This window comes from Ambystoma mexicanum, chromosome 9 (assembly GCF_040938575.1).
Source record: "Ambystoma mexicanum isolate Mex_15411 chromosome 9, UKY_AmexF1_1, whole genome shotgun sequence".
Classification (NCBI taxonomy): Eukaryota; Metazoa; Chordata; class Amphibia; order Caudata; family Ambystomatidae; genus Ambystoma; species Ambystoma mexicanum.
Window position 1 is genome coordinate 1,560,950,126 of NC_090931.1, and position 15,352 is coordinate 1,560,965,477.

The 15,352-nt window shown below is 51.8% G+C and overlaps 1 protein-coding gene across 1 annotated transcript in view; it reads right to left on the reverse strand.

Annotated features, from left to right (window-relative positions):
- Positions 1 to 13,933, reverse strand: part of LOC138489830 (transcriptional regulator ATRX-like) — a 246,272-nt gene extending 232,339 nt beyond the window's left edge. The window contains exon 1 of the mRNA XM_069617400.1: positions 13,821 to 13,933. Coding sequence (XP_069473501.1) covers positions 13,821 to 13,887 — 67 coding nt within the window. The 5' untranslated portion in view covers positions 13,888 to 13,933. The remainder of the gene's footprint in view (positions 1 to 13,820) is intronic.
- Between the last annotated feature and the right edge of the window lie 1,419 nt (positions 13,934 to 15,352).

Consider the following 15,352-nt stretch of genomic DNA (forward strand, 5'->3'; position numbering starts at 1 on the left):
AATTTGCACGTGGTCTTGTTTCGTGTGCTCATCGCGGGCTTTCAGTCACCCTCACCCCTCTTGAGACCTAGTCTTGACCGCCGCGATCGCTACCTTGATTGGTCTGGCTTGTTCAGAGGTTACCCTGTTCCAAGAAACTAGGCTGGCCTTCTGAACCTCTGCGCCTACAGGCTGGAGTTCAGAAATCCATCTTAACACCAGTACTTCCACAATATGATGGTTTGTACTGGTTCTGTTCACAGATTTGGACTAGTAAAGCCAATGGTGACTTTACATACCCTGGGAGACAGTAGTCAGTCCCAGGGTATGGAGTCTATGTTTGGGGGTCACTATGACACCCCTGTGTCACTGCACTGAGGGTGCTGTGTAACACACATAGGAAAACAGATGATGCCCTATGGAGTAAAAAGGTTACCCCATAGCCCATGAACACATACCAAGTCAAAAGATATACCACATATCATGCCTAAGAGTGGGAGGAAAAGAGTCTCACTCTTAGCAGGAGAAAAAAACAAACCCCAAAATCCAGCAAAGCTGTTGGGGGACTCACTAGGTTTGGGAAATTAGCCTTATAAGAGAATTCTCCCTAACAGTCAGGACAGCGCACACTCTGCTGCGCCAGAGGCACAGGGCTGGGAAATACCCCCCCTCCCCATACAGGCCTGAGGCCAGCTGCCCTGAGCTTTGTGCTCCCCCAGACTACGGCCTCAGATCAGATGTGGTGATCCGCTGAATTTATTACTAAGCGGAGGAAAAGAAACTAACCAGGATTCCCTCAGTAACGGCCAGTGAAAAGGGAAGAGCCCAGCGCCGAATCCCTGTTCAACGGCAGGTGTGGGAAATGTGGTGTATAAAGATCTACTCCCCGGCATCGCTCAGGGGACTCAAGTCCTTCTGATCGAGTCTCACCCCGCGGACGGTGTTAGGCCGGTAGCTGACTTTGGCACGCCAGGATCAGGTCTTTTTGGAGTCAGGTTGCTTGGGAATGCATCCCAAAGCCTGTGGTAAACTCCATCTAAGGCTAAACACATGCATGAGACAGATGGTTAACAAGTACCGCAAGGGAAAGTTGATAAGAACTTTGAAGAGAGAGTTCAAGAGGGCGTGAAACCGTAGAGGGGTAAACTGGTGGGGTCTGTGCAGTCCACCCACAAGATTCAACATGGCAGGCAGGTCGGTCGCCTGAAACGGTGGATGCCATTGCGGGACTGTGGCTCGGGCAGACCCGGGCCCTGCAGAGCTCATTTCCTCTGTGGCTGTGCACTGCGGCGGGCTGGGAAGGCCCCAGGGGGCAGGTGGCTCTCTACTCCGGCAGAGAGTGTTACAGCCCACTGACAGCAGTTTTGCTGTGTCTGCTGGGCCGAGGGAGATTGATCGCTGCTGTCCCCTTCTCTGGCAACCGTCCTGGCCCCTCTTGGGGGTCGCTGGTGCGGCGACGGGAGACAGGGCTCCCGATGTGACTGTGGTGGACGGTCCTCAGTGCGCCCCGACCACGTTGTGCCGCTGGGTGGGGAGCCCCACAAAGGGTGCCAGGGGTCTGAGGAGTCTTAACATGTGCACAAGTTGGAGGGCCGAATGAAACCCTGTAGTGCAAAGAAGGTGATAGCCAGCGCGTGTCGATTGCAGTGGGATCCTGTCGCGGTGGACGCACCACTGACCGTCTCGCTCGCTCTCAGGGAGATGGAGCATGAGCGTCTGTGATGGGACCCGAAAGATGGTGATCTAGGCCTGGTGGAGGTCCGTAGCGGTCCTGATGTGTAAATCGGTCGTCTGACCTGGGTATAGGGGCAAAAGACTAATCAAACCATCTAGTAGCTGGTTCCCTCTGGAGTTTCCCCTCAGGATAGCGCACACGGAAACCACAGTTTTATCTGGTAAAGGGAATGATTAGAGCTCTTGGGGAAAAATTGATTTCAACCTAATGTGTATGAAGCCCATCTCGCTGGCGTGGAGCCAGGCACTGAATGCAAGTGACCAATGGGCAACTTTGTTAAGCAGAACTGGCGCTGCAGGATGAACCGAATGCCGAGTTAAGGCGCCCAATGCCGATGCTCATCAGACCCCAGTAAAGGTGTTGTTTGATATATGGAAGTCTGAATCCGCTAAGGAGGGTTCTCTTTTCTTTGTGAAGGGCAGGGCACCCTGGAATGGGTTCGCCCTGAGAGGGAGGCCCGAGCCTTGGAAAGCATTGCGGTTCCGGCGGCGTGCGGTGGGCACTCGTTGGTCCTTGAAAATCCGGGGGGAGATGTTGTAAATCTTGTGCTGGGCCGTACCCATATCCGCAGCAGGTCTCCATGGTGAACAGCCTCTGGCATGTTGGAACAATGTAGGTAAGGGAATTCGGCAAGTCAGATCTGTATTATTTATTTTAACCCTATGTTGTGCAGGGCAGTGCATTAACCCGTCAGAAAATGCTTTCTGTTCTACGGGGCAGCAGGGGCAGGGGCAGCAGGGGCAGCTGGGGCAAGGGGCAGGGGCAGCTGTACATTAACCCTATGTTTCCACAGGGCATATTATTTATTTTAACCCTATGTTGTGCAGGGCAGTGCATTAACCCGTCAGAAAATGCTTTCTTGTCTACGGGGCAGCAGGGGCAGGGGCAGCGGGGCAAGGGGCAGGGGCAGCTGTACATTAACCCTATGTTTCCACAGGGCATATTATTTATTTTAACCCTATGTTGTGCAGGGCAGTGCATTAACCCATCAGAAAATGCTTTCTGTTCTACGGGGCAGCAGGGGCAGCAGGGGCAGCGGGGCAAGGGGCAGGGGCAGCTGTACATTAACCCTATCTTTCCACAGGGCATATTATTTATTTTAACCCTATGTTGTGCAGGGCAGTGCATTAACCAGTCAGAAAATGCTTTCTGGTCTATGGGGCAGCAGGGGCAGGGGCAGCAGGGGCAGGGGCAGCTGGGGCAAGGGGCAGGGGCAGCTGTACATTAACCCTATGTTTCCACAGGGCATATTATTTATTTTAACCCTATGTTGTGCAGGGCAGTGCATTAACCCGTCAGAAAATGCTTCCTGGTCTATGGGGCAGCAGGGGCAGCTGGGGCAAGGGGCAGGGGCAGCTGTACATTAACCCTATGTTTCCACAGGGCATATTATTTATTTTAACCCTATGTTGTGCAGGGCAGTGCATTAACCCGTCAGAAAATGCTTTCTGGTCTACGGGGCAGCAGGGGCAGGGGCAGCAGGGGCAGCGGGACAAGGGGCAGGGGCAGCTGTACATTAACCCTATGTTTCCACAGGGCATATTATTTATTTTAACCCTATGTTGTGCAGGGCAGTGCATTAACCCGTCAGAAAATGCTTTCTGGTCTACGGGGCAGCAGGGGCGGGGGCAGCTGGGGCAAGGGGCAGGAGCAGCTGTACATTAACCCTATGTTTCCACAGGGCATATTATTTATTTTAACCCTATGTTGTGCAGGGCAGTGCATTAACCCGTCAGAAAATGCTTTCTGGTCTACGGGGCAGCTGGGGCAAGGGGCAGGGGCAGATGTACATTAACCCTATGTTTCCACAGGGCATATTATTTATTTTAACCCTATGTTGTGCAGGGCAGTGCATTAACCCGTCAGAAAATGCTTTCTGGTCTACGGGGCAGCAGGGGCAGGGGCAGCAGGGGCAGCGGGGCAAGGGGCAGGGGCAGCTCATTAACCCTATCTTTCCACAGGGCATATTATTTATTTTAACCCTATGTTGTGCAGGGCAGTGCATTAACCCGTCAGAAAATGCTTTCTGGTCTACGGGGCAGCAGGGGCAGGGGCAGCTGGGGCAAGGGGCAGGGGCAGCTGTACATTAACCCTATGTTTCCACAGGGCATATTATTTATTTTAACCCTATGTTGTGCAGGGCAGTGCATTAACCCGTTAGAAAATACTTTCTGGTCTACGGGGCAGCAGGGGCAGGGGCAGCTGGGGCAGCTGGGGCAAGGGGCAGGGGCAGCTGTACATTAACCCTATGTTTCCACAGGGCATATTATTTATTTTAACCCTATGTTGTGCAGGGCAGTGCATTAGCCCGTCAGAAAATGCTTTCTGGTCTACGGGGCAGCAGGGGCAGGGGCAGCAGGGACAGCAGGGCAAGGGGCAGGGGCAGCTGTACATTAATCCTATGTTTCCACAGGGCATATTATTTATTTTAACCCTATGTTGTGCAGGGCAGTGCATTAACCCGCCAGAAAATGCTTTCTGGTCTACGGGGCAGCAGGGGCAGGGGCAGCTGGGGCAAGGGGCAGGGGCAGCTGTACATTAACCCTATGTTTCCACAGGGCATATTATTTATTTTAACCCTATGTTGTGCAGGGCAGTGCATTAACCCGTCAGAAAATGCTTTCTGGTCTACGGGGCAGCAGGGGCAGGAGCAGCTGGGGCAAGGGGCAGGGGCAGCTGTACATTAACCCTATGTTTCCACAGGGCATATTATTTATTTTAACCCTATGTTGTGCAGGGCAGTGCATTAACCTGTCAGAAAATGCTTTCTGGTCTACGGGGCAGCAGGGGCAGCAGGGGCAGGGGCAGCGGGGCAAGGGGCAGGGGCAGCTGTACATTAACCCTATGTTTCCACAGGGCATATTATTTATTTTAACCCTATGTTGTACAGGGCAGTGCACTAACCCGTCAGAAAATGCTTTCTGGTCTACGGGGCAGCAGGGGCAGGGGCAGCTGGGGCAAGGGGCAGGGGCAGCTGTACATTAACCCTATGTTTCCACAGGGCATATTATTTATTTTAACCCTATGTTGTGCAGGGCAGTGCATTAACCCGTCAGAAAATGCTTTCTGGTCTACGGGGCAGCAGGGGCAGCAGGGGCAGCGGGGCAAGGGGCAGGGGCAGCTGTACATTAACCCTATGTTTCCACAGGGCATATTATTTATTTTAACCCTATGTTGTGCAGGGCAGTACATTAACCCGTCAGAAAATGCTTTCTGGTCTAAGGGGCAGCAGGGGCAGGGGCAGCTGGGGCAAGGGGCAGGGGCAGCTGTACATTAACCCTATGTTTCCAAAGGGCATATTATTTATTTTAACCCTATGTTGTGCAGGGCAGTGCATTAACCCGTCAGATAATGCTTTCTGGTCTAGGGGGCAGCAGGGGCAGGGGCAGCAGGGGCAGGGGCAGCGGGGGCAGGGGCAGCGGGGCAAGGGGCAGGGGCAGCTGTACATTAACCCTATGTTTCCACAGGGCATATTATTTATTTTAACCCTATGTTGTGCAGGGCAGTGCATTAACCCGTCAGAAAATGCTTTCTGGTCTACGGGGCAGGGGCAGCTGGGGCAAGGGGCAGGGGCAGCTGTACATTAACCCTATGTTTCCACAGGGCATATTATTTATTTTAACCCTATGTTGTGCAGGGCAGTGCATTAACCCGTCAGATAATGCTTTCTGGTCTACGGGGCAGCAGGGGCAGGGGCAGCAGGGGCAGCGGGGGAAGGGGCAGCTGTACATTAACCCTATGTTTCCACAGGGCATATTATTTATTTTAACCCTATGTTGTGCAGGGCAGTGCATTAACCCGTCAGAAAATGCTTTCTGGTCTACGGGGCAGCAGGGGCAGGGGCAGCTGGGGCAAGGGGCAGGGGCAGCTGTACATTAACCCTATGTTTCCTCAGGGCATATTATTTATTTTAACCCTATGTTGTGCAGGGCAGTGCATTAACCCGTCAGATAATGCTTTCTGGTCTACGGGGCAGCAGGGGCAGGGGCAGCAGGGGCAGGGGCAGCTGGGGCAAGGGGCAGGGGCAGCTGTACATTAACCCTATGTTTCCACACGGCATATTGTTTATTTTAACCCTATGTTGTGCAGGGCAGTGCATTAACCCGTCAGAAAATGCTTTCTGGTCTACGGGGCAGCAGGGGCAGCTGGGGCAAGGGGCAGGGGCAGCTGTACATTAACCCTATGTTTCCACAGGGCATATTATTTATTTTAACCCTATGTTGTGCAGGGCAGTGCATTAACCCGTCAGAAAATGCTTTCTTGTCTACGGGGCAGCAGGGGCAGGGGCAGCAGGGGCAGGGGCAAGGGGCAAGGGGCAGGGGCAGCTGTACATTAACCCTATGTTTCCACAGGGCATATTATTTATTTTAACCCTATGTTGTGCAGGGCAGTGCATTAACCCATCAGAAAATGCTTTCTGTTCTACGGGGCAGCAGGGGCAGGGGCAGCAGGGGCAGCGGGGCAAGGGGCAGGGGCAGCTGTACATTAACCCTATCTTTCCACAGGGCATATTATTTATTTTAACCCTATGTTGTGCAGGGCAGTGCATTAACCAGTCAGAAAATGCTTTCTGGTCTACGGGGCAGCAGGGGCAGGGGCAGCTGGGGCAAGGGGCAGGGGCAGCTGTACATTAACCCTATGTTTCCACAGGGCATATTATTTGTTTTAACCCTATGTTGTGCAGGGCAGTGTATTAACCCGTCAGAAAATGCTTCCTGGTCTATGGGGCAGCAGGGGCAGCTGGGGCAAGGGGCAGGGGCAGCTGTACATTAACCCTATGTTTCCACAGGGCATATTATTTATTTTAACCCTATGTTGTGCAGGGCAGTGCATTAACCCATCAGAAAATGCTTTCTGGTCTACGGGGCAGCAGGGGCAGGGGCAGCAGGGGCAGCGGGGCAAGGGGAAGGGGCAGCTGTACATTAACCCTATCTTTCCACAGGGCATATTATTTATTTTAACCCTATGTTGTGCAGGGCAGTGCATTAACCAGTCAGAAAATGCTTTCTGGTCTACGGGGCAGCAGGGGCAGGGGCAGCAGGGGCAGGGGCAGCTGGGGTAAGGGGCAGGGGCAGCTGTACATTAACCCTATGTTTCCACAGGGCATATTATTTATTTTAACCCTATGTTGTGCAGGGCAGTGCATTAACCCGTCAGAAAATGCTTCCTGGTCTATGGGGCAGCAGGGGCAGCTGGGGCAAGGGGCAGGGGCAGCTGTACATTAACCCTATCTTTCCACAGGGCATATTATTTATTTTAACCCTATGTTGTGCAGGGCAGTGCATTAACCAGTCAGAAAATGCTTTCTGGTCTACGGGGCAGCAGGGGCAGGGGCGGCAGGGGCAGCTGGGGCAAGGGGCAGGGGCAGCTGTACATTAACCCTATGTTTCCACAGGGCATATTATTTATTTTAACCCTATGTTGTGCAGGGCAGCGCATTAACCCGTCAGAAAATGCTTTCTGGTCTACGGGGCAGCAGGGGCAGGGGCAGCAGGGGCAGCGGGACAAGGGGCAGGGGCAGCTGTACATTAACCCTATGTTTCCACAGGGCATATTATTTATTTTAACCCTATGTTGTGCAGGGCAGTGCATTAACCCGTCAGAAAATGCTTTCTGGTCTACGGGGCAGCAGGGGCGGGGGCAGCTGGGGCAAGGGACAGGAGCAGCTGTACATTAACCCTATGTTTCCACAGGGCATATTATTTATTTTAACCCTATGTTGTGCAGGGCAGTGCATTAACCCGTCAGAAAATGCTTTCTGGTCTACGGGGCAGCAGGGGCAGGGGCAGCTGGGGCAAGGGGCAGGGGCAGCTGTACATTAACCCTATGTTTCCACAGGGCATATTATTTATTTTAACCCTATGTTGTGCAGGGCAGTGCATTAACCCGTCAGAAAATGCTTTCTGGTCTACGGGGCAGCAGGGGCAGGGGCAGCAGGGGCAGCGGGGCAAGGGGCAAGGGGCAGGGGCAGCTGTACATTAACCCTATCTTTCCACAGGGCATATTATTTATTTTAACCCTATGTTGTGCAGGGCAGTGCATTAACCCGTCAGAAAATGCTTTCTGGTCTACGGGGCAGCAGGGGCAGGGGCAGGGGCAGCTGGGGCAAGGGGCAGGGGCAGCTGTACATTAACCCTATGTTTCCACAGGGCATATTATTTATTTTAACCCTATGTTGTGCAGGGCAGTGCATTAACCCGTCAGAAAATACTTTCTGGTCTACGGGGCAGCAGGGGCAGGGGCAGCTGGGGCAGCTGGGGCAAGGGGCAGGGGCAGCTGTACATTAACCCTATGTTTCCACAGGGCATATTATTTATTTTAACCCTATGTTGTGCAGGGCAGTGCATTAACCCGTCAGAAAATGCTTTCTGGTCTACGGGGCAGCAGGGGCGGGGGCAGCTGGGGCAAGGGGCAGGAGCAGCTGTACATTAACCCTATGTTTCCACAGGGCATATTATTTATTTTAACCCTATGTTGTGCAGGGCAGTGCATTAACCCGTCAGAAAATGCTTTCTGGTCTACGGGGCAGCAGGGGCAGGGGCAGCTGGGGCAAGGGGCAGGGGCAGCTGTACATTAACCCTATGTTTCCACAGGGCATATTATTTATTTTAACCCTATGTTGTGCAGGGCAGTGCATTAACCCGTCAGAAAATGCTTTCTGGTCTACGGGGCAGCAGGGGCAGGGGCAGCAGGGGCAGCGGGGCAAGGGGCAGGGGCAGCTGTACATTAACCCTATCTTTCCACAGGGCATATTATTTATTTTAACCCTATGTTGTGCAGGGCAGTGCATTAACCCGTCAGAAAATGCTTTCTGGTCTACGGGGCAGCAGGGGCAGGGGCAGCTGGGGCAAGGGGCAGGGGCAGCTGTACATTAACCCTATGTTTCCACAGGGCATATTATTTATTTTAACCCTATGTTGTGCAGGGCAGTGCATTAACCCGTCAGAAAATACTTTCTGGTCTACGGGGCAGCAGGGGCAGGGGCAGCTGGGGCAGCTGGGGCAAGGGGCAGGGGCAGCTGTACATTAACCCTATGTTTCCACAGGGCATATTATTTATTTTAACCCTATGTTGTGCAGGGCAGTGCATTAGCCCGTCAGAAAATGCTTTCTGGTCTACGGGGCAGCAGGGGCAGGGGCAGCGGGGCAAGGGGCAGGAGCAGCTGTACATTAATCCTATGTTTCCACAGGGCATATTATTTATTTTAACCCTATGTTGTGCAGGGCAGTGCATTAACCCGTCAGAAAATGCTTTCTGGTCTACGGGGCAGCAGGGGCAGGGGCAGCTGGGGCAAGGGGCAGGGGCAGCTGTACATTAACCCTATGTTTCCACAGGGCATATTATTTATTTTAACCCTATGTTGTGCAGGGCAGTGCATTAACCCGTCAGAAAATGCTTTCTGGTCTACGGGGCAGCAGGGGCAGGGGCAGCTGGGGCAAGGGGCAGGGGCAGCTGTACATTAACCCTATGTTTCCACAGGGCATATTATTTATTTTAACCCTATGTTGTGCAGGGCAGTGCATTAACCCATCAGAAAATGCTTTCTGGTCTACGGGGCAGCAGGGGCAGGGGCAGCTGGCGCAAGGGGCAGGGGCAGCTGTACATTAACCCTATGTTTCCACAGGGCATATTATTTATTTTAACCCTATGTTGTGCAGGGCAGTGCATTAACCCGTCAGAAAATGCTTTCTGGTCTACGGGGCAGTAGGGGCAGGGGCAGCTGGGGCAAGGACAGGGGCAGCTGTACATTAACCCTATGTTTCCACAGGGCATATTATTTATTTTAACCCTATGTTGTGCAGGGCAGTGCATTAACCCGTCAGAAAATGCTTTCTGGTCTACGGGGCAGCAGGGGCAGGGGCAGCTGGGGCAAGGGGCAGGGGCAGCTGTACATTAACCCTATGTTTCCACAGGGCATATTATTTATTTTAACACTATGTTGTGCAGGGCAGTGCATTAACCCGTAAGAAAATGCTTTCTGGTCTACGGGGCAGCAGGGGCAGGGGCAGCTGGGGCAAGGGGCAGGGGCAGCTGTACATTAACCCTATGTTTCCACAGGGCATATTATTTATTTTAACCCTATGTTGTGCAGGGCAATGCATTAACCCGTCAGAAAATGTTTTCTGGTCTACGCGGCAGGGGCAGCTGGGGCAAGGGGCAGGGGCAGCTGTACATTAACCCTATGTTTCCACAGGGCATATTATTTATTTTAACCCTATGTTGTGCAGGGCAGTGTATTAACCCGTCAGAAAATGCTTTCTGGTCTACGGGGCAGCAGGGGCAGCTGGAGCAAGGGGCAGGGGCAGCTGTACATTAACCCTATGTTTCCACAGGGCATATTATTTATTTTAACCCTATGTTGTGCAGGGCAGTGCATTAACCCGTCAGAAAATGCTGTCTGGTCTACGGGGCAGCAGGGGCAGGGGCAGCAGGGGCAGCAGGGGCAGGGGCAGCGGGGCAAGGGGCAGGGGCAGCTGTACATTAACCCTATGTTTCCACAGGGCATATTATTTATTTTAACCCTATGTTGTGCAGGGCAGTGCATTAACCCGTCAGAAAATGCTTTCTGGTCTACGGGGCAGCAGGGGCAGGGGCAGCTGGGGCAAGGGGCAGGGGCAGCTGTACATTAACCCTATGTTTCCACAGGGCATATTATTTATTTTAACCCTATGTTGTGCAGGGCAGTGCATTAACCCGTCAGAAAATGCTTTCTGGTCTACGGGGCAGCAGGGGCAGCTGGGGCAAGGGGCAGGGGCAGCTGTACATTAACCCTATGTTTCCACAGGGCATATTATTTATTTTAACCCTATTTTGTGCAGGGCAGTGCATTAACCCGTCAGAAAATGCTTTCTGCTGTCAGAAAATGCGTTCTGGTCTACGGGGCAGGGGCAGCTGGGGCAGGGGCAAGGGGCAAGGGGCAGGGGCAGCTGTACATTAACCCTATGGTTCCACAGGGCATATTATTTATTTTAACCCTATGTTGTGCAGGGCAGTGCATTAACCCGTCAGAAAATGCTTTCTGCCGTCAGAAAATGCTTTCCGCAGGGGCAGCTGGGGCAGGGGCAGGGGCAGGGGCAGCTGTATATTAACCCTATGTTTCCACAGGGCATATTATTTATTTTAACCCTATGTTGTGCAGGGCAGTGCATTAACCCGTCAGAAAATGCTTTCTGCTGTCAGAAAATGCTTTCTGGTGTACGGGGCAGGGGCAAGGGGCAAGGGGCAAGGGGCAGGGGCAGCTGTACATTAACCCTATGTTTCCACAGGGCATATTATTTATTTTAACCCTATGTTGTGCAGGGCAGTGCATTAACCTGTCAGAAAATGCTTTCTGCTGTCAGAAAATGCTTTCTGGTCTACGGGGCAGGGGCAAGGGGCAAGGGGCAGGGGCAGCTGTACATTAACCCTATGTTTCCACAGGGCATATTATTTATTTTAACCCTATGTTGTGCAGGGCAGTGCATTAACCCGTCAGAAAATGCTTTCTGCCGTCAGAAAATGCTTTCTGGTCTACGGGGCAGGGGCAGGAGCAGCTGGGGCAGGAGCCGGGGCAGCTGTACATTAACCCTATGTTTCCACAGGGCATATGATTTATTTTAACCCTATGTTGTGCAGGGCAGTGCATTAACTCGTCAGAAAATGCTTTCTGCTGTCAGAAAATGCTTTCTGGTCTACGGGGCAGGGGCAAGGGGCAGGGGCAGCTGTACATTAACCCTATGTTTCCACAGGGCATATTATTTATTTTAACCCTATGTTGTGCAGGGCAGTGCATTAACCCGTCAGAAAATGCTTTCTGCCGTCAGAAAATGCTTTCCACAGGGGCAGCTGGGGCAGGGGCAGCTGTACATTAACCCTATGTTTCCACAGGGCATATTATTTATTTTAACCCTATGTTGTGCAGGGCAGTGCATTAACCCGTCAGAAAATGCTTTCTGCTGTCAGAAAATGCTTTCTGGTCTACGGGGCAGGGGCAAGGGGCAAGGGGCAGGGGCAGCTGTACATTAACCCTATGTTTCCACAGGGCATATTATTTATTTTAACCCTATGTTGTGCAGGGCAGTGCATTAACCCGTCAGAAAATGCTTTCTGCTGTCAGAAAATGCTTTCTGGTCTACGGGGCAGGGGCAAGGGGCAAGGGGCAGGGGCAGCTGTACATTAACCCTATGTTTCCACAGGGCATATTATTTATTTTAACCCTATGTTGTGCAGGGCAGTGCATTAACCCGTCAGAAAATGCTTTCTGCTGTCAGAAAATGCTTTCTTGTCTACGGGGCAGGGGCAGGGGCAAGGGGCAAGGGGCAGGGGCAGCTGTACATTAACCCTATGTTTCCACAGGGCATATTATTTATTTTAACCCTATGTTGTGCAGGGCAGTGCATTAACCTGTCAGAAAATGCTTTCTGCTGTCAGAAAATGCTTTCTGGTCTACGGGGCAGGGGCAAGGGGCAAGGGGCAGGGGCAGCTGTACATTAACCCTATGTTTCCACAGGGCATATTATTTATTTTAACCCTATGTTGTGCAGGGCAGTGCATTAACCCGTCAGAAAATGCTTTCTGCCGTCAGAAAATGCTTTCTGGTCTACGGGGCAGGGGCAGGAGCAGCTGGGGCAGGAGCCGGGGCAGCTGTACATTAACCCTATGTTTCCACAGGGCATATGATTTATTTTAACCCTATGTTGTGCAGGGCAGTGCATTAACTCGTCAGAAAATGCTTTCTGCTGTCAGAAAATGCTTTCTGGTCTACGGGGCAGGGGCAAGGGGCAGGGGCAGCTGTACATTAACCCTATGTTTCCACAGGGCATATTATTTATTTTAACCCTATGTTGTGCAGGGCAGTGCATTAACCCGTCAGAAAATGCTTTCTGCCGTCAGAAAATGCTTTCCACAGGGGCAGCTGGGGCAGGGGCAGCTGTACATTAACCCTATGTTTCCACAGGGCATATTATTTATTTTAACCCTATGTTGTGCAGGGCAGTGCATTAACCCGTCAGAAAATGCTTTCTGCTGTCAGAAAATGCTTTCTGGTCTACGGGGCAGGGGCAAGGGGCAAGGGGCAGGGGCAGCTGTACATTAACCCTATGTTTCCACAGGGCATATTATTTATTTTAACCCTATGTTGTGCAGGGCAGTGCATTAACCCGTCAGAAAATGCTTTCTGCTGTCAGAAAATGCTTTCTGGTCTACGGGGCAGGGGCAAGGGGCAAGGGGCAGGGGCAGCTGTACATTAACCCTATGTTTCCACAGGGCATATTATTTATTTTAACCCTATGTTGTGCAGGGCAGTGCATTAACCCGTCAGAAAATGCTTTCTGCTGTCAGAAAATGCTTTCTTGTCTACGGGGCAGGGGCAGGGGCAAGGGGCAAGGGGCAGGGGCAGCTGTACATTAACCCTATGTTTCCACAGGGCATATTGAATGTCACCTCCACGTCCATGGCCTCTAGTTGCCTGGCATAGTGGGCCCAGCGTTTAGTTGAGCTGTCCTTAAGGGTTTTCGGCTTGAAGAGCTTGCAAGCTCTACAGGTAGCCTCGGAATGGTCTCATGGGAGACACAGAGTTCACATATTTTGCTTATCCACCCAGGGAAATGTCCTATTACACTTAGGGCAGAATTTGAATGGAGTACTCTCCATATGTTACGAAATGGCAGCGGGCGGGTATATGTAAGAAAAGGTGGGAAGGAAGCCTGTATGACCACCCCCCACTCTCCCTACTGTACAGGGCCGAGGCCAGAGGTCTTCAAAGGCCCGGAGTCCGTCGTGGCAGTCCTCAACGGCTGACTTCCTCGATCTTCACTGGCGTCGATCTTCGACGTACGGTGGAACTGAAAGGGGAAGTATTAACGGTAATTCTTAATTATATACACGCGTGAGGGATCATGGGTGAGGCATCATGGGTACAGGGGACGTCACACTAGGGATAGTATTACTGGCACGCCCTGTTTGACGTCCCTTTTCGAGTTTCTAAAAACAAACTGTAATACTCCGCAGCTTCCACTAGATGTCGGCCTATGCATTGCACGTGATCCAAGCAGATTCCACAAGCCTCAGAAATATATATATAAAAAATGGAGAGGGCAACACATGCATGCGGGTCCTCTATACTTACCCAAGAGAATCTGAAGGGCATTGGTGTGATGCTCCAGGTTATCGGTCTGCTGCTCCATAATGTCCATTTTCTCTGTGTCCTGGTTATAGTAGCTGTAAACACAGGAGTAAGCCAGGACCTAGAAATAGAGATGGTGACCACAGTCATCAATATTACACCTTCGCTACTGTCCCACCTCCAGCAAATCACAAACAAATGTAAACAAATGTGGTCAAAGCAGTCCTTTAACATGGATCAAAGCAAATCTACTGAATACCATGTATACAAATATTATGTTTATGTTTATTGAATTTATATAGCGCTTTAAGCCAAAGCGCTTTACAATTTAACAGGTACAAAAGTGAGAGAGGCATATTTACAAACATGAACAGGTCATTAGAACAATAAGTAGAACTATTTACAAAGGGGGGGGATAGGGTAGAGGAGGGGGTAGGTGAAGGGAGTTACGGTGTAGGATTTGAGGTAGGGGGGGAGGAGGGGAAGGGAAGGTGGAGTGATCTGGTGTCCTCATTGCCTTTAAGTAGTATCTGCTACTAATTTAAGGTCAGAGGGGAATGAAAGAGGATGGGGGGAAGGAGGGGGCAATGGTAGGTGAGGAGGGGTAGGGAAGGGAAGTCAGGGGGGGAGTGTAGAAGATGAGCTTTCAAGGAGTGGCGGAAGGATGAGTAGGTAGGGGTGGAGCGGATGGAGAGCGGGAGGGAGTTCCAGTGTAGGGGGGCCAAGAGTTGGAAGGAGCGAATATTCCAAGGAGAACATTAAACACTAGGCCGCACCTGGCCTAAGCCCCCGCCCAACTGGTGCCTTCCTGGTTGCTGCTCTTTTCCCTACTTAAGGAGCCCTACAGCCTCTTTTCCTTTGCAGCTGGGGAGCAGGTGTAAGTGGATCTAGGTCACCTGGCCTAAGCACCACCCACCTTCTTAGCCCTGCCTCTTCCTTCCTGCTCTTAAATCTTAGATCAAGGGCGTCTCTCGCCCGGGCGTCCAAAGCAAAGGGCAGTCAAAGAAAAGGGCAATTCCTGTTTGGACCAGTTCGGACCAGCAGGACCCAGGGCCCGAACCCCTGCTAAGACAGCAGGTAAGCATGCACCAACATGTGTTTACACCCTCTGTCCCCACAGGTCATCCCCACCCTCTCTGGTCCCCCCGAGTGGTTCCCTTGTGCCCCCCCCCCCCCCTTCCCGCACACAGGAGTCTGTCCTGCTAGATTTTGGTTTCACCATCACTGTCTTGTGGCCAATGCTGGATTTTACTTTTATGAACTTCATTCATTCACGGTGCGTTACCCTTTCTCAACTCTCATGCTGGACTTCCTTTGCATCTTGTACTCATGGTGACCCTGAATCATGCTGTTCCCATCTTCATCTTGTATCCTGGCTTGCAACATTATGTGTTACTACTGACTTCTGCAGTTGTATTCGCTCTCCCCTCTTGCTTCTCCACTCTTTTTGACTGCTTACTCTCTGTTCTCTCCTCCCCTCTCCCTTTTCCATCTCCTCCCCTCCATCCCTTACTTTCTTCTACACTCCATCAGAA